General features: G+C 51.8%; 1 protein-coding gene and 1 long non-coding RNA gene across 19 annotated transcripts in view; one reads left to right on the top strand and one right to left on the bottom strand.

Annotated features, from left to right (window-relative positions):
* Window positions 1-19,848, bottom strand: part of Gnas (GNAS complex locus) — a 64,923-nt gene extending 45,075 nt beyond the window's left edge. For 3 of the 14 annotated variants that reach the window (XR_010064564.1, XR_010064565.1, XM_063283124.1), the window contains exon 1: window positions 18,696-19,508. Coding sequence is in view for 12 of the 14 variants with exons in the window: in XM_063283124.1 (XP_063139194.1) it covers window positions 18,738-19,508 (771 nt within the window). In the remaining 2 variants the exon portion in view is untranslated. Of the gene's footprint in view, window positions 1-2,602; window positions 3,651-3,861; window positions 6,833-18,695; window positions 19,582-19,673 lie in introns of those variants that run through there. The other 11 variants (XM_063283123.1, XM_039104306.2, XM_039104307.2 and 8 more) reach the window with 5 other exon arrangements.
* On the top strand, window positions 7,366-18,700 carry LOC102548488 (uncharacterized). 5 transcript variants are annotated; one of them, XR_010065061.1, is made up of 5 exons: window positions 7,366-7,472; window positions 8,233-8,507; window positions 8,832-8,994; window positions 9,188-9,283; window positions 10,452-15,893. It is a non-coding gene; the product is annotated as an uncharacterized LOC102548488 (long non-coding RNA). The 5 variants fall into 5 exon arrangements; XR_005502836.2 differs by lacking the exons at window positions 7,366-7,472; window positions 8,233-8,507 and adding an exon at window positions 17,769-18,700 and having other exon boundaries at window positions 8,860-8,994; window positions 10,452-10,559; XR_005502835.2 differs by lacking the exons at window positions 7,366-7,472; window positions 8,233-8,507; window positions 9,188-9,283 and adding an exon at window positions 17,769-18,700 and having other exon boundaries at window positions 8,856-8,994; window positions 10,452-10,559.
* Window positions 19,849-21,557: the final 1,709 nt, after the last annotated feature.

Raw genomic sequence — 21,557 nt, 5'->3', positions numbered from 1 at the left:
TCTCAGAGTTAGAGGCCTGGGTCCTTCACGTACTTACCTTGCTACCTTTGGGAGAGAAAAAAAGGCCCTGGCATTTAATCTCTGTGATTTGAGTGGATGTGCTCACGAAATGGGGTGCTGAAGTGCTTTTATTGCCCAGTACTGTTTCAAAGGACTGATGTGACTAGACAGAATACTTTAAAAAAAATGCAGAGTGCAATTAAAAACATGTCACCATTATCATCGGTGGCCACTAACAATGTTAGAACCATGAGTTACCCCGCTTTTCAAGGCTGGGGGTGATCCCACTCCCTATGGTTCATACCATCTTCTCGTGTTAGACCATCTGAACTAGATAAAAATAAAATTACCTATTTAGAAAAAAAATGTTTTTGAGAGAAATTAAAAAAATTTTAAAGTACCTCTGCAAAACATGTTGTTATTGCAGATGCTATTGGGAGGTAGGATGAGGATGAAGATCTTCCTTAACTTTAAATGTTGGGGTGAGATAGGGGGAGCTATACACTGCTTCTCATTGCAAGAAAATGGCTGCATTAAAAAAAATACAGAAAACCAAAAAACCAATCCGCACGCTGAGATGCAGTACTGTATCACTTAGCAGCCAAATAAATTACTATATACAATTGTAATTTGCTGTAAAAATAAGGTGTTAATAATACAGTGGTCATACTAAACATCGTGCTTTACCTATACACAGAGGTACTAAAAAATTTTGATCCAGTAGCCCCTTGCAATTCTAAACCAAGAAATAATATCTAAATCAAGCTTTGAAAAGAAAAAAAAAGGACTAACCCACAGATTTCAAGCTAACAGAAACATGAAAACATTCCTTGATTATATTATGTTAAAAAGCCTCAGCTCTCTAGACATTATAGAATTTTTATTATTATCTTGCTATTTTTCTATCTATCGTCTATCTTTGAAAATAATTCTAGCAGTATGATGCTTGGGCAATAAAAACAGAGTGTGCACACAGAAAAATGCTTTTGTTTTTCAAAAAAATGCAACAGATGAATCTGGATGTGACACATGAAGAAGCATGTTACAGGATGGCCACTTGATCTACACTTTCTGGGGTCAGACAGCATAGATATCTTGTTTAACGTAATGAAGCTAGGTAGCTAGTGAAAAAGTCTCGTAACTGTGAGTAAATCCTTTCCCTTCTACTTCGCCCCTCCCCAATCAATAACAGGGACCCAGATACAATCCCTGTCTTGCTGCTTGATCGAAATGAAAGCAGCCTCGTGGGAAACTGCAGCCTGCTTTGACAGACAGGGGCTGCTGCAGTCTCACTCGGCAGGCACCAATGGCCATCTTAGAGACTCAGGCGAGGCCTAGGCTAAGGCTGAGCAGCCTGTCTTCTGGACCAGAATGCGTCTAAAAGAACACAGTGGCTCTGTTCCATAAAGGGCAGGCAGGCCAGTGCCATGGTACCCCCTAAAAATGTGCTTCTGTTTGGGTTTAATTATCCCCTCTAGGAAAAAAAATCTAAGGGATACAAGGGAAACATCCGCTATTCTGAAGGAAGCTTGATCCCAGCCCTGAGGTTTGGTGCAGAGAACTGCAGTAGCAGAGTGCGTAACTTCCAAGCACCTTCTCCCTGTATTGAGGTGGGGGCTGGACAGAAGACCCCAAGTCCTGTTACTATAGGACACTTAAATGAAAATTTCCTGAGAAATCTTTGTTTCTCAAGCAAGGCGGCTGAGACTCCAGAATATAAGGGGCGTGTGTCCACTTGACTAACTAACTGGGATTCAGATATGCACAGTCACTTGGGTCTTCTACCTGCAGACATCTGTGTCCCCACCCACTGCCAACTCTCAGGTCAGCTTCTCAGAGTACAGAAATGAACCTGCAGTGAGATCGAAGCCTTCTCATGTGGGGTACTGTGCTTTTTACGTAACAGGGACATTTGAAATTCATAGCAACCTCCCTTCTTCCATGTGCTGGAGTCAATGATACCAACGTTTTCCCCAGGTAGGCATAAATAAAGTGACCATTCCATCTAAAATCATGATTTGTGGGAGGGGACATCGCAGCAGCACAGCCATGCCAAGGTCTTTAATAAACATCGTCACAGATTACCAAATGTTGCACAGACAAATGGAGCATACAGCCTTAGACACTGTGATCCTGAGATCCCTTGACAGGTTTTAAAGAATAAAATAAATTAATTGTGGAGAGCCACTCATGAAGATTTTATTTAAGCCACAGATAGAGACCATTGTTAATTGCTGTTCTGATTAATCTGGCGAGAAGAATGAATGCCTCAGGTTGGAGATGAGAAGTCTGATGTGGGAGGGGCTCTGGCTGCAGGATGAGGGGAGGGGTGTCTGTGAAGGGAGGAACATGGAGAGCTGGGGAGGGGGTCGTACAGAGGGCGGTGGAAGATGAGGGCCTCAAAAGGCACCTATCTGGCTGGCATAACATTTCTTTAATCTTCATCCTAAAAATCTTTATTTTTTTCATCACAAACTGACTTATAGAAGATCTTACCTTTAGTCCAAGCTATAGCTGCTTGAAAAAAAGATTCACAAGCAAACATATACAGACTTCACAAGTGAGATTACGAGCTTCCCAGGCATTGTCCACACGCTCAGTATGCACTCTGATTATTTATTTTGTTTATTTTAATTGCAATTAAAATACAAAGGCAACATTGTACCTCCCAATATACAACTTCCAACCCTCTTAAACTAGGTCCCTCCTGCCACAAATTTTAAAAATATAAGTGATTGCCTTACCTCGGGCTCTTCACTAAGAAGAAAATTGTTTTTTTATATGTATATATTATATGTAATATATATGTGTGTTTATTTAAGCCCAGCCACGCCCACCCCTGTGTGTTTTGAATGTGGCTTTGCCAACGGGGCTAAAGCATGCTCCCCCCCTTTTCTCCTGCTCTATTCCCCACCCCCCACAGGTGGACCCAGTATGTGTGTGCGTGTGCACAGAATACAAAATACACATGTTTTGAACAACCCCAAAGCCCCAGATACCTAAGTGTCTGTTTTTTTCAACCATTAAGGCGGGAGGGTTTGACGTATGTATTGAGAACTGAGGAAATGCTTAACGCAAAGGGAAAAAGAGAGACATACCGGGGAAAAAGGTCATGGAGGCCCGCGGCGGCGGGCCCCACTCCCCCCAGCCATCGGCCCAGCAGATTACCCAGGATGCCACGCCACCGTTGCCTGCGCGTTTTCCCTCTGCTCGCTGCAGAGAGTCTGCACACAGGTTATTACAGAGTGTACCAACACGGAAAGTTTTGGTCGCGCCATGGCGCAAATCACAAGGCAACCTATTTCAGAGTACAAATATAAAATCGGCGGGTACATTGAAAGTGTCTGGGGTGGGAACTGGGACACACTGAGCATGTCATGCACAGGCGAACACAGAAAATGGACACCAACACACACCAACAACAAGCTGTCTGAGTCGAAGCAGCCGTGCTAGGCGAGGCGGGGGCGCGCACCCCGATGGCCCTAGCCCACCGCGGTCACGAACAATCGAGCCGGGGGAGCCCCGAAGGGCCCACCCCAGCAGTTCTGGGCTCACCTCACGCCCCCGCCTGTCCAGCCTAGGATCGCTGGCGCTGGCGCTGGCCTCCGGCCGGTAACGACCCTCAGTGTCGCTCGGCACCACTTTTCTCCCTGGAGGGCATACAGTTCGGCCACCCGAACACTCCAAAAGGCCCCTTTCCCACCCCAGGGCAGAGTTGGGGTCCCTCCCTGGAACTTCTAACAGGGTATCCAGACCCCTCCTCCCACGGGCAAGGCCCAAGCCCCACCGGAAGGCCCTACCACCCCCTCCCCGGGTGCCCGGGGTGGCCCTACTGCCCAGGGGCAGAAGCTGCGGCATTACCTAGAAGCAGCAGGCGGTGTGTACACATGTAGTCCATCTTCTCCTCCTCCAGTTGCTTGTCGATGAGCTTGCTGCGTTTCTTATCTGCGCGCTTCTGCTCTCGCATCTCCATGGCTTCTTTGCGCATCTGTTTGCGCCTCTCTTCCATAGGATCCTTGGCCTTCCCGGGGCTGAGGGATCGTGATCGGGTACACTCAGATAGACCGAAGCAGCTTCCGAAGGCTCGGGCGAAGAAGTTGCGGACCGGGTTGCTCCCGACTGTGTGGCTCCGGGGCTGGCCAGGGCGGCGGTTTCGCCGCAGAAGCCACTGGAAGCAGCCAGTGGCCCCTTCTTCCGACTCATCGCTGGAGGACTCGATCTCGCAGATGCCGGACGCAGCCTCATACCTGCAGCAGCTTCGGCCACGTTCGTATTTGTCAGGCCAGGCACTCGGCCGCGGAGCAGGCCGCGGAGTAGGCGGGTCAGCAACCTGGATCTCCGGGCTGGGGGGTCTAAGATGGGCCCTGCTTGGGGCGGCAGAGGCTGACCGGCCGGCAGCGACTGCGCGGGCAGCAGAGGCTGCTCGGGCGGCAGCTGCTGCGCGGGCAGGGAGGGATGCCCGAGCGGCTGGAGTAGCCGAGAGTGACCTGGCTCCCCAGACCAGAGGACCTGCATAGGCTGCTCTAGCGGCGGCTGCCCTAGCAGCGGCTGACATCGCTGAGGCTCCAGGGACAGCCCCGGCGGCTGGATGGGCTCTGGCAGAAGGGACAGCCCGGGTAGCGGGCTCCGTAGGGGTGACGGGGGCTGCCCGGGCGGCAGGCTCCGCCGGCGTGGCAGAGGCTGCCGCGGCTGCGGGCTCCTCTTGGGTGTCGGGGACTGCCCCGGAGGCAGACTCGGCTTCGGTGTCAGGGACTGCCTCGGCAGCTGGCTCGGCGGCTGGCTCGGCGGCTGGCTCGGCGGCTGGCTCAGCGGCTGGCTCGGCGGCTGGCTCGGCGGCGGCGGCGGCGGCTGGTTCTCTGTTGTCTTCGGACTCGGCAGGGGTGGCTGGGGCTGTCCCTCCGTCTGGTTCTGCCCGGACATCTGGGCCCGCATCTTCAGAAGCAGGCGGAAGATCGGTGGGCATGGTTGGGACTCCTCCGACTTCCTCAGGACCGATCTGAAGAACTGCGTGTGTAGCTGAGTCCGGATCGGCTTTGGAAGAGTCCGTTCCGGACTCCGCAACAGGAGCTGGCTTGATATGCACTGTTTCAGGTTGGGTGGGGGATCCTTCTCCTCGCTCGAGGGAGGGGACTTTTGCCTCCTCTGCAGTGGTGCTGCTGATAGGGCTGTTTCCTGTCTCGGCTGCTTGTCGCTCAAGTGGGGGTCTCTTTGCGTGCTCGCTCTTAACTGGGGCTCCCGAGACTTCGATGGGCGGGCCATCACTTGCGATTGGGGGGCTGTCCATATTGACAGCGGTGTCGTCGTCGACCCCAGTGGAGGCTCTGCCAATCTCAAGCAGGGGTCTGGTGATCTCCATTGGGGAAATGTCGTATGCGAAGTTAGGAGATCTGACAGCCTCGCGGAATGGTCTGCCAATGGCGCCCTGGACCCAGAGGGGAGGCGCGTTCGCGGCGGGAGCGAGGCAGAGCGTACTCGGGACCGCGACTGTCGGGAACTCGCCGCCAATGCCGATTTGTGGCGTGACTCGCGGGAGTCCTGGGGGTGGGCTATCGCCCCCGAATTCTTCTCCATCGAGCTGAAATGGCACAGATTCTTCAGGTGGAGGGCTGTAGTCTTCTCGGAAGCCAGTGTTTTCAAATCCGAGGTTCCCGGGCTCCGCGGGAAGAGCTCTGGAGACCCATGCTTCCGGACCCCCTGGCGCAAGGTCTGGGACTTGCAAGGGAGGCTGGCAACGGTCTTCCTGGGCAGGCTCATTGAACTCAAATGGCATAGCTTCTTCTGGTGGGGGGCTATAGGCTCCCAGGCCTGGGTGTGCACCAGTGGGGGTCCCGGGCTCCAAAATCGCTGGGTTGAAGGCTTTGATGCCTGATGGGGTCCCAGATGGTCCAGGCTGCTCCAGGGTGGGCCAGAAATCTCCCAGGCTGGGCTGTTGGATCTCGAATGGCATGGCTTCCTCTGGAGGTGGGCTGTAGTCTCCGCCCACTTGGACTTCCTCGAAGGCCTGACTGGGGCTCTGGATGTCAGATTTGGAGTCTTCAGGGGGTCCACAGACCTCACTGTCAGTCTCGTCGGGGATGGGCTCATTGTTAGACGGTTCGGTCTCCATTTCTTCGGCTGGGCCAACCCCAGCACCGGGGGCAGCGGCCCCTTGGGCTTCCAAAGGTTCTTGCTCGGGCTGGTCCCCGACTTCAGGGGGGATATCGTGTTGTCCTGACATATTATTGCCGTGGAGGCAGTTGAGCATGCCCATAACACGGTGGCGGCTTTCAAAATAAATTTGGGGCCCCGTAAGACGGAGCACCCAGCCAAACTAGGGTGAAAAAAAATATATTTTTTAAAAAAATTCAAGTTTTGGCTGGAAAGTTCTCCAGCCTCAGTTTCCAACCTTCGTAAGGATCGGTGATCCGGGACTAGAACCCATGGCCATGGCTGAAGCGAGTCATCTCTTGCTGGCGAGGTCTGGCACCTTCCAAGTTACCTTTACCCCTTCGGGCTGTGGTCGGCCAGCAACTTTAGGAACTTTTTTGTGCTCTCTTCTTACTTTGGTCTACTTTAGCTCCGCCTTCTTGGCATCCAAGAGCGTGCCGATTCGTCTCGAAAATCGTAAGTAGAACTCTTTCTCTGCCGCCAGAGGACGCCGGTCTCAGTGCTGAGCCGGCTCTGGGAGCTGGCTCCGGGTGCCAGCTGCTCCCGACTTTGGGTAAGGGGGCGGATGAGCGGAGGCCTCGTAGGGACGTTCAGCTCCGTCCTCTTCTCTCCCGGACTGATTCCGAGTCTCTCTTCCTCGCTTTTTCTCTAGCCAGAGAGAGCGCGAGCTCTCTTGCGTTGCTGGGACACGTGACGCAAGACGTGGGCATTGGCCTGTTAGAGTACAGGAGCTGAAAGCCTCCCTCCCCATCTGATTCTTCTGGACGGGAGGAGGGACTGCAGGAGGGCTTTATCACCCCAGATTACCCTAGTATGCGGCGAATCTTTTATCTAAAGACCCTACACTCAGGCCAATTATCCATATTCATCTCCAAGCCAGGAAAAGGAGGCTTTAGGATACAAGGAAAGGGGGTAGAGGCAAGCACTATAAAATGCGACAGGTGGTCGTGAGCCCACCGGAAGGGGAGGGGGGGTGAGGAAGTGCGGAATGTAAACACGCAATTTGTTATTTAAATGCTCCGGGTAGTTTTTTTTTCTCTTTTTGATGTTTACGTTTGCTGTTTGTCGGGGATGGCTCGGCAAATACTGTCAATGTCCCCCATCCCCATTACACCTAGAGTGGCCTAATGTGACGCAGTCAGGGCTCGCTCTGTTTATGTGGGTGGTGACGCAGTATGAATAAAGGTCTCGGTAGTGCACTGCGGAAAATCAAGCAAAGCCCCCTTAGGCGGTACTCATGGTTGCCGCGTTCGTGCAGACAGGGGAGGGGACCCGGGGCTTACCGAAAGACCCCCTAGCTCAGGGCTCGCACTTCTGTGTTCTGGGTAAGGGCCAAAGGAGATTTGGGGTGTGGTTGATGGCCCATTTAGGGTGGTCTTAAAGACTAGAAAACCCGATTATGCCCTTAACCCACCAACCAACCGTGCTGTGGTGGCAACGGCTGCAGGGACTCCCGTCTTCCAGCCACCAGTGCCAGCTGCCGATTCCGTGTCCGGTTCCTCTATATAGATAGCCCTTCTCCAGACCCCTTCCATCCCCTTCTCTGTTGTGAGCACCATAAAGCATTTGCTGTACTTTGAACTGCAACAGCCCACCCAAACGATATTAAGCGCGGCCACAAAGCCCGCGGCTGCGCGCCCCTTGTGGTGCCGCGGTGGGCTCAGAGCTGCAGGAGATAAATAGTCCCGTTGCCCGGTGGGCTCAGCGAATAATCACAAAATGCTTTTAGGTCTGGGATCTGCAGAGGAACTCAGGACAGGGGTGAGGGTTTTTTTGTTTGTTTGCCTTTCGGGTTTTGGTCTTTTGTTGTGCCGCTCTCAGAGCATACAAACGCGGCACGCGCACACCGCCGTCATTTTGCCAGTAGGTAATGGCGATGGCGAGAGGCATTGTCTTTTGTTGCAGTACAGCTAGGCAGTAGGCAGGTCTGACCTGCAGGACCCTGAGGAAAGAGTATGGAGTGGTACATGAGGCGGGCTGCGGCAATTATGCACCAGGCAGATGGCTATATTGAAAGACACATGCGGGTGTGCCGCGGCATGATTTAATTCTCAGAAGTCTAACATGTCCCTCTTCCCACTGCAGGCTCAGCACACTACAGCCCCTTGCCAACAGCGTCCACGTGGTCACCCTGAGTACAGGAAAGCAGACAATGTGAAGCCTTAGAGAATGCCTGCGATCTCCCGAAGGCGTGTCACCTCAGCTCTACGGCTCAACACACTGCATGCCGGACACTTTGAACTTTGGTCCAAAGTTTGGCCAACTACCCCCACTCAAAATGGCGAAACGGTTTGAACACACACGGAATGGGCCAACTGGGTCTCAACCACTAACCCACTCCCCTCCGACCCCAGCGACAGGTCAGCTATTGGGCTGGGGTCACGCCAATCAAGGATTCCTGGCGAATGAGCAGGGGGCTTCAGACCGGAAACCGGATATGGGTGGGAGGTCCAAAAGGGGGCGCCGCGTTGGAACGCCCAAAGAGGTTGTGCTTGCTGGGTTGGTTGGAAGCAGTTGGCGGGCGGGCGTATGGCGGTCAGGCCTAGAAGGCCACGGTCGCCGTAAGTTCCTTGGGGGATCAAGCTTTTTGATCCCCTAACTTGCCAAGGCAAGGTGGGAAGGTCAGGGACACCCATGGACCATCTCTTGGGCTCATAATGGCGGTAGGCTAACCCACTTCACAGAGAGGGCTATCGCCGAGGCACCGCGAAGAGAGGCTTTTCCAGGGGCTGGAGGTGGTGAGCCAGGCCTATGGAGAGAGAGAGCATACTGCTCCGATGCAGACGAGCAGTACAAGATGGACAGAGTTCATTTCCCAGGGATGCTGAACCCTGCACAAGGTGAAAGGTCAGTAGACGCTGAGGTTGGAGACCCTAGGAGACCGCCACGCGGATCTCGTGGGCTTTCCAGGCCTCTCACACCCATCCCCAAAGCACCATTCATCAAAAATATGGGTTCAGGTTCTCTTTGTTCAGACATTGTCATGATCTGTAAGGATCCTTTGTTCCACGTTATTCCTTATATCATGCTTCTCTGACAGGGAGAAACATCCAGAGCATGCCAGTCTCCTTGTGAAAGAACAGAACAGCATGAAAATGGAAAGAGAAGACCTCCAATAGGAGGTTGCAAAGACCAGGTGGAGAAAATGGCGCCTCGAATGGGTTTCCATAGCAAGATGTCTTGACTGACTAGAAGGGGCGGGGCAGAGCGGGCACACCTTCACCTATCTGGAACAAAGAGTCCAATGTAAGGAAGTGTGGGGCCTGCTTGCATAAACGATCGGACACCTTTGCTCCAGTAGAAGCAGTAGGGAAGAAGGGAGAAAAATGGTTGTGCTTTCTGAGGCGTCCATGCAGCATCCGGGTTCTTTTGGCAGGAAGTGAAGAGGAGGAAATGGAGTAGACGGTGGAAGGTGTGTTTTTTCTCACCCTCTTGGCAGATGAAGATGTGAATCAAGTTTTAGAAAGGGGAAAACCAACATGGAGGGTGATTCTGATAAAGGGAACAAAAGAAGGCTGTGCACAAAGGAGGTTCAGCAGCGGAAGCCCTTAGAGCAGAGACCCAGACACAATGGAAAAAGGAGACTTAAGTGTTCCACGGGCTTCCTGGAAGCTCCGTGGAAACGTTGTAAAGGGCGGAGAAGTCAAAGACTACCTTCCACCTGGGTTGTAGACACTGGGAATTACAGAGGAGAGTCAGGGAGGGGCTGGCGCAGAGGTAGAGTCTTTCTTTGATTTCAGACATGGCAGATTTGAAAGGAAGGTGGGCGGGTTGAGGGAGATCTTTTACAACCAGTCTCTGGCAAGGAAAGGTCTGGAGTTTAGGAGAAGGGTAGAAAGTAAAAATTCAAATTGTCCATCAGCTTTACTAAGGTTTGAAATGTGTGAGTCAGATAAAATTTCTCCAGTGGAAGGAGATGTAGTCAAGGGGAGAAGAGCTGGAGAGAGCAGAGCAGGCTCCAGAGCCAGAAATGGGAGCAGCCCTTGTGTGTGCATCATGGCTGCGTAGCCCCACACTGGGGACTGGGGTCAGGTGATGTTTTGCTATGGTGACTGTCCTATGCGAGGCAGGATATTATACAGCTTGCCCCCTTAATAGTAATTAATAATACCAACGTCCTCAGAGTTTATCCAAATAACCCTCTGATACAAAATTACCGCCAGTTGCAGAAGCTGAGAGTCTTTACATAGACTTTAAAAAGAAAAAGGGGGGGGGCTTAGTTTAAAGGTAAATTCCAACTGGGAAAGACAGAGCTCAGTACTCGATCCTGATTATCCCCCTGCCCTGTGTTCTTATTCTCCTAGAGTGGCTGAGCAGAGACAGTTGGATGCCCAGAGCTGAGGGCAGAGGCTTTGCTGTACACCAGCAGCAAGTTGGAAAGGGCCCCACAGAGAAGCCAAGCATCGCAAAAGGTAACTAACTGAATGGCCTGGCCAAAGGATTTGGGGAGCCCAGGATGGTAAGAGCTGGAGGTGATCAGTGTGCAGGTTGACTGGGAGTCACCGTGGGTTGCACTTAGTGCCTGTTCAAGTTGGTGACCTTGCTGGCTTAACACATGACACGGATGGGAAGGAGCCATTGCTGTTGGCTGTTGGCTGTTGGTGAGCACTTGGGTTGAGGCCTCACCCTACTAGGAGTGAGGTTTCTAATGGTCTCACGTTATAACTCTACAGCAGGAAAAGCTCTTTCCCCCCCTCCCTGCTTATTCGTGTGCGGGCTTGGGTGAGTGTGTGCGTGCATGCTGAAAGCGTGTGTGTGTGTGTGTGTGTGTGTGTGTGTGTCAGAAGACACGTGAGGGCCAGAAGACAGCCCGTCGGAGCTCATTCTCCGAGTCCATGAATTAAGCACCTTTGTTCACCCATATCACCAGCTCCCTAGCAAAAGATAAGAGATGTTGTCCCTATTCCTGATGACTTCCTCGTGATGGTTGTGGTGGGGGAGGAGGGAAGATGCTGAGAACCCTGGGCAAAACGAGGCCTGCGCGAATAAGCTCCGAGTCGCAAAGCTGTGGGTGGGGAAGGAGTGAGTGCCAAAGAAAGAGTAATAGGCACGAAGGGCCAAAGCTAAGCTTGAGGTCTTGACCCATCCTCCACACGGTAATGTGCTAGAGTGACAGGCTGTAAGGGAAGATGGTGCCTCGGTTGGACAATGGGGTTTTCTGTATTAGAAAGGAATGGTAAGAACTATTCCTGTTTCCGCTGGGCTGTGCTTCTCTGAGGAGAGTCAATTTGCTCACTGCAGTTGGCCCAGATGCCCAAGTGAGAAATATCAGGGTGACCTTTGACAGTCACGCCAACCAGAAGGAAGCCTCATTACTGAAAAAGGCGTGGTTCCACTTTTCTGTGATACCCTGGGCTGGGTGCTTGTTAACAGTCAACAATTGTGTTTATACTTACATTTTAGGGTTGCTTTTTTGTTTGTTTGTTTTTGATTTGTTTTTTTTGGGAGGGTTGGAGGGGAGGTTGTTTTCTGTCAAAAGCCCAAGGCCCAATCACATATCTCAAGTAGCATCTTCTTAACTGTTTTGATTTATCTCTGTAGCCACAAAAGAGAAAGCCAAGTAGGATAAGGTCTCTTAGGAAGAAGAGAGGGTGGAGTGAGCAAGATGGTGGCGGCGGGGGTGGGGTGAGGGTGGGGGCACAGAGGCTAGGAATAGCAAGACAATTGGCAGGAAGGTTCCTTTTGGCTTGTAGCTTTGGGGATGGGGCAGCCTAATGGGGAGCCTTCTCTGCATGTGGTCCATGTGTACCATTAATTTCCAGGCAAAGGAAACAGGTGCAGGGAAAGAGAAGCTAGGAAAAGAATTCAGGCAATCACTGAGTTGCTCAGCCTCCCAGTGACAAAGGTTTCCTGAGTGTTTCCCTGAGTAGCAATAAGACTTTGAAGCTGCTCAATTAATTACTGTTCAATTAAGACTGCTGCAGCCGGTCCCCTCCCCCCTCCCCACCATCCTCTCTGCCAGCCTTGGCCTGTGGAGGCAGCAGCAGCAGCAGCAGCAGCAGCAGCTTCCTGCTCTCTGCAGAAGGGACTGTTGTGTGGCTGGCCTGCTTTAGGCAAATGCTAATTAAAGGGAAGATCTCCCTAACAGAGAGGGCAAGATATTGGATTAGGGGCTGATGTGGGGCACATGTTAGGGGGATGAAATGATATTCGTGAATACAGCTGGTTAACTCTGGATGAAAACCCCGGGACATGGGGTCGGTTGGGCCCCTCCCGCAGGCTTAGCAGTGGCTTGGTCTCAATGGCTTTCTTTGAGGAAGGTTCACCAAATTGTGCCTTTAACAAGAGCCATGCTCCTGCCACCTGCGCCTGCACAAGGTGTCCATATTTTGCTCTGGTTTCTTTGTGTAGCACAGCTGAGAATATAGCTGAGGCCACTGAGGGAGATGTACCTGTTCCAGATGAGAGAAACAACCAGGGGAAGGTGTCTACCAGAGGGGTAGGGGGTGAGGCCAGGGTAGGGGGTAGGGGGTGGGGGGTGGGTGGGCGGGGCTGGGGTGGAAGGAGTGGGAGCTTGGATTCAGGAAAGCAGTTGGGTTTCAACAGAAAGGCTATGTAGGATTTCTGTGACTAATGGTGGAAATTCTAGGCACCCAGGGGGCTTCAGGGCCTGAATGCTGTTTGAATTTAAAGGGGGTTGTGTCGCTCACCTCTTCACACAACCTCAATTATCCAAAGCAAATGTCCCTAATGAAGTCTGATTGAAACAGATGCTTAAGCCAGGACAGTCAGCCGGGCCTTGCCTGGGGGAGGGAGAAACCTGTGGACTCTAGGTCTGCATTCCTGCTCCTCTCACTTTGGTTAATGAATTTGAGGTGTTCTTATCAGAACTCCGTTCCGTAGAGGTGAAATTGAGATTCCCAGCTAGGTCTGTAAGACCGCAGGGGCAGTGACTTCAAGGGTGACTGATCTGAAATCCTCATTAGTCTTTGGCTATTGAAAAGACTCTTCCTAACATTGAGGCGATGTCCTGCCTGGTCTCTGAAGCTTGCTGTGTTTGGTTGTGTCCTCAACTGTTTTATTTCCCTATCTCTTCAAAGTCCTTTTGAGTCCCTGTAACATGTGTTGGCTTTTTGCCTCCCCCTTTCCCCCCAAGCTCTACCCTTGTGCAGAGTCTCTGCCTGGAGAGCAGAACGATGCAGCTTATCCTTGTTCTCCCTGTAACCAACCTCACAGCCCTTTTTTGCCTTCCTCACCTTGGGGCAGCTGTATCCCCTTGCTTATGTGTAACTTGCTCGTCTAAGATAACCCATAGGAAAACCACACAGGAGTGCCACATTGGAGGCTGGGGAACAACGCGCCCTGCTCCCCAGCTCTCCTGGGGTGTCCTGCTTCTGCTGGCTGAGCACTATCAATGAGTGACATCACTCTGCACTGCAGACTCCTGCACTGTGGACTCTGATGCCCCCCCCCCCCCCATGCCAATACTCCTGCTTCCTGGCTGGGGATGGGACTCCCTGTCAAGGAGACTTTGGGAAAATAAATACTAGTAAAACTTGACCAAATTCTTAAATGCCCCAAAAGAGTTAAGACATGAAATAAATGGTCAATAAAAAGTCACTTAATTTACAGAACCAATTATGGGGAGAAGTGTTTGCTTTGTATGCTCTAGGCAGTGGAGCCAAATTTGGCATGTGTATTTGTGTCTGTGGGGTGAGTGTGGTATGTGTCCAGTGTGTGGGTGAGCTTGTGTGTGCATGAGTGTGTGTTTGTGTGTGTCTGGCATGTATATGAGTGTGGTGTGCTTGTGTGTGTGTGTGTGTGTGTGTGTGTGTGTGTCTGGCATGTATATGAGTGTGGTGTGCTTGTGTGTGTGCGTGTGTGTCTGGCATGTATATGAGTGTGGTATGCTTGTGTGTGTGTGTGTGTGTATGAGTATGGGCATTTGTGTGTGTCTGGTGTGCCTATGAGTGTGGGGATGTTTGTGTGCATCTAGTGTGTATGTGTGTGTGTGTGTGGTGTGCCTATGAGTGTGGGGATGTTTGTGTGCATCTAGTGTGTATGTGTGTGTGTATGTGTGTGTGGTGTGCCTATGAGTGTGGGGATGTTTGTGTGTGGTATGTATGAGTGTGGGTGTGTTTGTGTGTGTGTCTAATGTGTACTATATGAGTGTGGTGCACGTGTGTGTGGGTGGATGTGTTTGTATCTGGTGTGTATGAGTGGGTGTGTGCTTGTGTGTATGAATGTGGGTGTGGTATGTTTGTGTGGATGAGTGGTATGTGGTATGGTATTTGTGTGTGGATGAGTGTGTGCGTGTGTGTGGCCTCTGGGGTGTGAGCATGAGTGTCTGTGGTGTGTGTGGATGAGTAGGTGCATGTGTCTGGTATATGTATGCATGATTGTGGGGTGTGTTTGTGTGCTGTCTGTGGGATGTAAGTATGGATGTCTGGTGTGTTTGTATCAGTATGTGCATGTGTGTGATATGTGTATGCATGTTTGTGGTGTGTGTGTGTGTGTGTGTGTGTGTGCGCGCGCGCGCGCGTATGAGGGTGAACTTAGCTATTACCAGGTCTTGAAGCATATAAAAAAGATTATGTGAGCACTAAAACTGGAGACAGGCAGGGACCACTAGAGAAATTGCTGGAGAATAGCTCCTGAGAGGGGGGTGATAATGGGTAGGAGGTGAAACATTTCTTGTATCCCAACTATCTAGAGTCTCTAAGCCATTACTTAACCTGCACTGTCAGTTGGCTGCCCCCCTTACTTCATAGCGAGCATCTCTAATGGGCTTGTACTAACTGGGTTCTGGAAGGTTCTTTCTAGAGACTAACCACAGGGAGTTGGGGGGGATTGGAACATTCGACATTGTTAGGTGCTCTTCCCCCCTCACCCTCCCACCCTGACACAGTGAGTCATACATTCTCTACAAGCCCTCGTAGAGCGTTTGCCAGAGCTGAGATCAGACAACACAACACACTTCTTCAGTCAGTGCTTTTTATTTAGCCAATGTTTGAGATCCGAGAGCAACGCTAGAGCTCAAGGCGCGGCTCCACTTCTTAAACCAGAAAACCATTTTGTTCTGCTAGTGCATTTTAGAAGAAACTGAGGCAGAGGGGTGTGAGGGAAGACTGAGGCAGTCAACTGGGCTTAACCAGTATCTTGTGCCTTTTGTCTCATTCTGCTGCCCTGTCTGGGTGCGGGAGAGGTTAATTAGTGCCAAAACCCCGAAACAGGGCATTCCATTCCTCATGTGCAGCGTGGGATGAAAGGTATGGCTTGAGTCTCTCATCTCGGTACTGAGTGGTACTTTAGAGGGCAAATGAGAGTGACATCGATGGTCTCTGGCCCTGAACAATTAATTGATTATCATGACTTGCTTTTGTGATGGGCTGCTGTCCTGCTTGCCCCCACACCGTGGTCTCTGCTCAGTTTCCTCATCCTCTTTTTCTTTTAGACCATGACAAAAGGAGAAATTAAGTAAATCCAAAAAAAAAAAACCAAAAAAAAACAAAAAAAAAACCTTTATTCTTACCAGTTCTGATGTTTCAAGTTTCTTGTTAACAGAACACAGCTGCTAAAATGTAGGCTAAAGAGTCAAAGGTTGTAAACAATTCCAGAAGATAAAAGGCTTCAGGCACATAAAAAAAGCAAACAAACAAACAAGCAAACACTTAAAAATCAATTCTGGAGTTTACACACTCCCATCTCATTCTCCAATTCTCACAAATATAGTTAAAGAGTTTTATTGATAAACTAAAAAATACATCTGGGTTTTGCCACCACACAGTATTTGAACACTGCCACAAAATTTAAAAGAAATTCACCTAAAAGAAATTCAATAAGCGCACCCTTCCCCCACAGAAGGAAGTTTTCCCATTAGGCAAATGATTAGTGCAGCAAAAGATCCTAAAGGTTGTGGCGTGCAAGCAGTGTAACTAGCTTTGCCACCACCCCCACCCTGATCTGCTTGTCCCAGGGTGCATCTCCCTCAGCCAATCTACCTAGGACGGGAAAGGGCTAGCCAGTCCATTCAAATGCTAACCCCGCTTTAACAGGGTGAGACAAAGGGCCAGTAAGGGAGGTTTGAGGACCTGCTAGAAAAGCCCCTGGAAAAGGAAAGTCCTGAGCCTAGTTAGTGTTAGTGAATTAACTATTTCACAGAAAACGGTCTTGGAACGCACGTTTTACCAAAACCTCTTGTGGGGTGGTGGGGCTTTCCCAAGGGTGGTGTGCTAGTATATAGCCCGCTGGGGTTTTTTTCACCTGGAGTCAGAATAGTTCTAAGGAGGGGGAGGTGCTGAGAGGGAGCGTAGTGCGGGTGGGTGGGTAGCTGACTGGGCTAAGGCCGCCGTGACTCAGGTAGAGAGTGGAAGGTTACTAAGATAGCAAAATTCGCCTTCCTGTTTGAATGCCCCGAGTGTGGAACGCGGCTCACTTGGGCTTCTTTGGTTGTTACTGTTGTTTTGCTGTTTATTTTGTTTTGTTTGGTTTGGGGTTTTTTGTTTGTTTTTTTTTCCCCGAGACACGGTTTCTCTGTGCAGTCCTGGCCCTGCTCTGTAGAGCAGGCTGGCCTTGAACGCACAGAGATCCACCCCATCCCCACCCGACCCCCACTGGGATTAGAGTTGTGCGTCACCATGCCAGGCTCTGGGCTTCTAAAAGAGCAACGTGAGGTGGGGGTTATAGGAACAAGAGACACTTTTAAATTTTTATTTATCCCAGCAACAAGGCAGCATGCTAATTTAGCTAATGAAAAATCTAACTGCTGAAAAGAACGGCTTCTCCACCTGTTAACTAGAAACCTGTTGCTTGGTAAACTCAGGCTACTAATAATCACAAGACAAAATGGCACCTAATGTCAAGAAAACGTCACCATCATCGTTTATGTTGCTGAGCATTTTAACTTAGATGTTTCACTTAGGCAATTTCACGCTTTCAACCCAAAAGCCCCCCCCCCCTTCCTTTCTGCAGACTGCCCGCTCATCCTCTACCTACTGCTAACAAACTGCTTCTCGCTGTTCAAAGACGCAATTAGCCGCAGTGCGCACAGCCCACCCTCACTTAAGTTCTGGGGGCTGCGACGCCATCCCAAGAAAGAGGGTAGGTCCTGGAAGGATACTGCGTAATGTGTTCCTTCTAGCACCATTCTCCTCTTAGGAGCTCAGGAGCTCAGCCGTCTTTGATTTCAGGCCTTGAAACTGCTTTTCTTAAGCAGATTTCCCAAATCATCCCATCAAAATATCTCAAGCCGCCGCAAGACCAGCCGCGCACACTTAAAAAAAAGTTTCTAAATGGGTGAGATACAGTAGGTGCGTTTTACTTAAGATCAGCCTTTCCGCCCAAGGCTGGAGGGGAAAGCATTACAAGGTGTGTTACGTGCTTGGCTCTGGGGCAGATCACCGGCGATCTCCCCTCCCCCTCAGGTTACAGATACCAAATACAGCCCCACCCGAGCTGAAGGTGGCCAAAATGGCTGTAACGCATCCTCCCTGCCACCTCTCAGTCCTAAGTGCAGGATCCGACATCTTCCCAGCTTGGGAAACGCCACGATCTTTGCGGACACCTTTGAAGGTGTCAAAGTGATAGCTACGACCCCCTTACTCAGCCTGCGCCTTAGTCCGCTTTGCCTTTACGCCCAAGATCACTTGATACGGCTCTCATTCCTTCTCTCCTGCCTCTAGGGCCTAGGCGCATAGTCCCGGACCTCTCCGGACAAGTCGGATCCGCCTAACCAGCTGCGCAATACCCCGATGTGATCCTAGCCGTCCTGCCAACTCAGGTAGCTCAGAAGGGCACCCTTAAAGGTCCCTATACCTCCACCGAGTGTCCTCCAAGCACTATTCATTATCAAGAAACTCCTATCTGCGCGGGAAGGTTGGCTTTAGGACGCACGGAAGAGGTGCGCGCGCCCATTTCACGATCTCTGGTCTTCTCGTAACTCCAGAGATGAGGGCGGTGTTAGCTATGACTACTTGCACGGCGTGGGGGGCACTGGCTCCAGGGTCCCGCGGCCCCAAATTGGCCATGCCGGTACCCGATTTCCAGGCTCCGCGCCGGCTGAATGCCACGTGCGACTTAGGCTCCTGAGTCCCCAATCCCAAACGCATTTTACTTTCTGCGCATTGCAATAGTGTAGCTGTGGCGCAGCAGTCTCGGATCGCCAAAGTTGGCGCGTGCACCTCCATACCGAGCCCTTTGGGCCACCTAAAGCCAACTTCGTTGCTGAAGACTAACCTCTCTAGGATGAAGGGAAGGAACGTAGAAAAAACAAATGACTTACCTTTGCTGTTTATGTGTGCGACTCCAAACCTGGGGCGCGCTGGGAATTCAGTGTGGCACACCGAATTCAGTGTTGGCGCACCAGGTGCCAGCTCCGGGACCTCAGGTTGTCTCCAGCGAGGCTCCAGGAAAGCCTCGCCATCCAACAAACCCTTGGCCTCCGGAGCGCCCCTGGGTGCCCTGGAGAGATTTGAAGAACCCTCTCTCCTTTTCGGGGGTGCATTTGGGGCTGATTAATGGACACCGCTCCCTTCCCACTTTGCCTCCCATCTGTCTTTTTCCTCCCACCCTACTGTCTCAGGGTCCCCAGTTTGGTCAGGGCAACTAACCTTTATCCATGAAAACAAGGAGAATCTGGACGGAGTCACCCATTAGTGACGCCGGATGGGGATGGGCCCCTTTCTGGGAGGGGACTCCGGGGACTGGTCGCGACGGCGGGCTGGCCTCCTGGTCTTGCAGCGGCGGGGCTGCCTGTTCGCCTCCCTGAGCTCCTCTGACTCCTCGGGGTCCCGAGGATCCTCGTCTAAGGGCTCGCGCTGGGGCTCCTCCCCCTCGCTTGCGCTCTCAGGCTCCTGAGTGGTGGGCTGCGCACGTCTCGGGGAGGCGTCGGCGCTCTGCAACTTCAGAGCGTGCAGACGCTGAGTGAGTGACTGGTTGAAGGTGGCGCCCCGGGGGCCGCGCTCGTCCTCTGGTTCGGTCTCAGGCTCAGTTGTAGGGGCGGTCTCAGGCTCGGTCTCAGGCTCGGTCTCGAATTCGGTCTCGGACTGGATATCGGACTCAGGCTCGGTCTCAGAATCGGTCTCGGTCTCGTAGTCGTCCTGATCGTACTCTAGGCACTCGGGGCGGGCCAGCTCAGGCTCAGCCTCCTCGTGCTCGTGATCAGATTCGGATTCAGAGGACTCGGGGAGTACCTGTGCGGCAGCTGCAGCGGCAGCGGAGCGGTGGTGGGCGTTAAGGAAGCTCCGGCGCTGGGCAGCCCGCTGCTGGGCGCGGGCGTTGGAAGAGGCTAGGGCGCGGAGGAGAGCGATGGAGCAGGAGAGCCAGAGGAGAGCGGTAGCAGCCCGGCGGCCTATGGGCGGGCACAGGTCGTTGTAATTATGGCGAGCTCGGCGCCACTGATGAGCCCGGGACCTGCGATCCATTCTCTTAGGCGCTCACCAAGAAGCCGACTCACCCTCTGGCTCTGCAGAGAGTGGCCCCACTGCGCAAGGACTGCTGGAGCCGAAAAGGATGAACCTTATGAGGTGAGAGGCTGGGGTCCGGAAACCCCAGTCTCACCTCGGGGCAAAATGAAGGAATGCACCTACCTTCCAACCACTGCGAACTTTCTAAAGCTCCGCGCCTCAGCTTGCGTCTGTAAGTAAAAGAAAAGAACAGGTAAAGAAGAGAGAAGGGTTGTCTCCTCGGGGCTCCTCTCACTAAGTCTCAGACTGAAGTCTAAGACTCGGAGAGGTGCCTCCTCCAGTCCTCTCGTCAGGGAGAGGATAGAGGAGACTGAGGAGAGACGGGGCAATGAGGCCCTATAAAGTTGCGCGGACTTCTGCCGGGCATGTGCAGTAGGGAGGTGTTTGGGGGCGGGAGTGCCTCCCCGCGAGCTGTTGCGGTGGCGCAGAGCTCATGGCGCAGACCTTAGTAGGCCGGCAGGTGGCAGGCGGGAACCTTGTTTGAGAAGATTTGGCCAAAGCATCGAGAGTGGGGGGGACAGATATCGAGGTCTAGCGAGCGAAGGGAGTGAGATAGCTACAGGTTAGCGGATATTAAACGCCAAGTGTAGATTCCCACGGGGATTTGTCCCCATTCCTCAACTTTTTCTCCATGAGCATAGCCACCAAATAACTGAAAACCAGAAGGCAAAATTGTAAATATTCAGGGGAATGAGGGTCCATACGGGAATGAATGTTAATGACCGAAGAGCTTGAATGCTTGAGGATCGGAACCTCATGTAAACACTAATTATAACAAAGACGGCTACTTTCGTCGGGGCTGTTAAAGTAATGGTAATTAGAGCGGCTTCTAAGAAGGTATGAAACCCGTTGACAAGCCCCCCCCCACCTCCCGCCGCGGCTGTAGAGGTAGGAATTTGCAAGCCAATAGTCAGCACATGGAGAACACTGTTCCACTGAGGTGTGCTGAAAGACCATAGGAAGCTGAGTAGCCATGAGAAGTCCCTTCAACTGCTGCTCTCCGCGTGGATTTTTAGGGTAGTCATTGAGCTCGGATTCTGATACATTTCAGCTGAGCGGGTTCAACCAACACACTTGAGTTCCCGGCACACGCGGAGCTCTGTTCTAGGTGCTGAAGACCGAGCAGGTCTTGGATTAGGGAAAGGGGTCTTGAGGGGGTTAATGTATCTTAACCAGCGCATTCTTCCAGCATCGATACTTCATCTAGCTTACGCTACACGAGAAAAACAGGTGCGTCAGCCAGAGCATCATGGCTAGGGGGCGGCCAAAGACCACTGGATCGTGCCGTTGGACTCGGAAGGCCAAGGTTAAAAGACCTGCTTGCTCCTGACCGCTGGTAAAGCTGATGGACTCAGGTAGGTCCAGAAGGGGATGGAGCCCTGTGGTAAGTGGGTGTGGGGCTTGTTTATCTTGCCTCTTGCCTTGTTAAATATCGAGTGCCTTTCTTTAAAACATATACTAGCGGAGCTGTGTTGGGGGTGGGGGGTGAAGTCCTGGCAGGGTTTTTGTTGTTTTGTGTTTTTTATGTGGGACACATGTCCCATGTTGGACTGTTTTTTCCCTTGAGTTCATGTGAAGAGTCATAGAGGTGCTGCTGCCTCTCCAAACTGCTCCCCCAGGGTTCCTTCTTAATGTCGTGACACTGGTGCTGGCCCTAGGTCACTTAGACTCTCACACTTGACCTCAGCACCAGGCTGCGTTGAAGCTCCCAGAGGCAGTGTTACGGACATAGGTCCCAGCCACTCTGCATGGCTGAAGATTGTATCCCTGTATCTTGACTGTTGGTCCTGCATCTTGTGGTCTAGGAGTTCTTGTATAGCCTTAAATGCTGTTGTGTTAAGAGTGGGATTGGGTGAGCAATGCTCATAAACAAGTGTGGCTGTGATCCAGTCTGCCCTGCTGACGAGTGGGGTTCCTGAGACTCCTGAGCCCCTGCTCGGGGTTGTGGTGTTGGGATCTCAGGTCCTGATCTCTGCCTTTCCACCCTGACAGATGGGGGTGTCTGAG

Source organism: Rattus norvegicus, chromosome 3 (assembly GCF_036323735.1).
Source record: "Rattus norvegicus strain BN/NHsdMcwi chromosome 3, GRCr8, whole genome shotgun sequence".
NCBI lineage: Eukaryota > Metazoa > Chordata > Mammalia > Rodentia > Muridae > Rattus > Rattus norvegicus.
The sequence above is the reverse complement of the archived record's forward strand: the minus strand, read 5'-3'. Positions and strand labels throughout refer to the sequence as shown.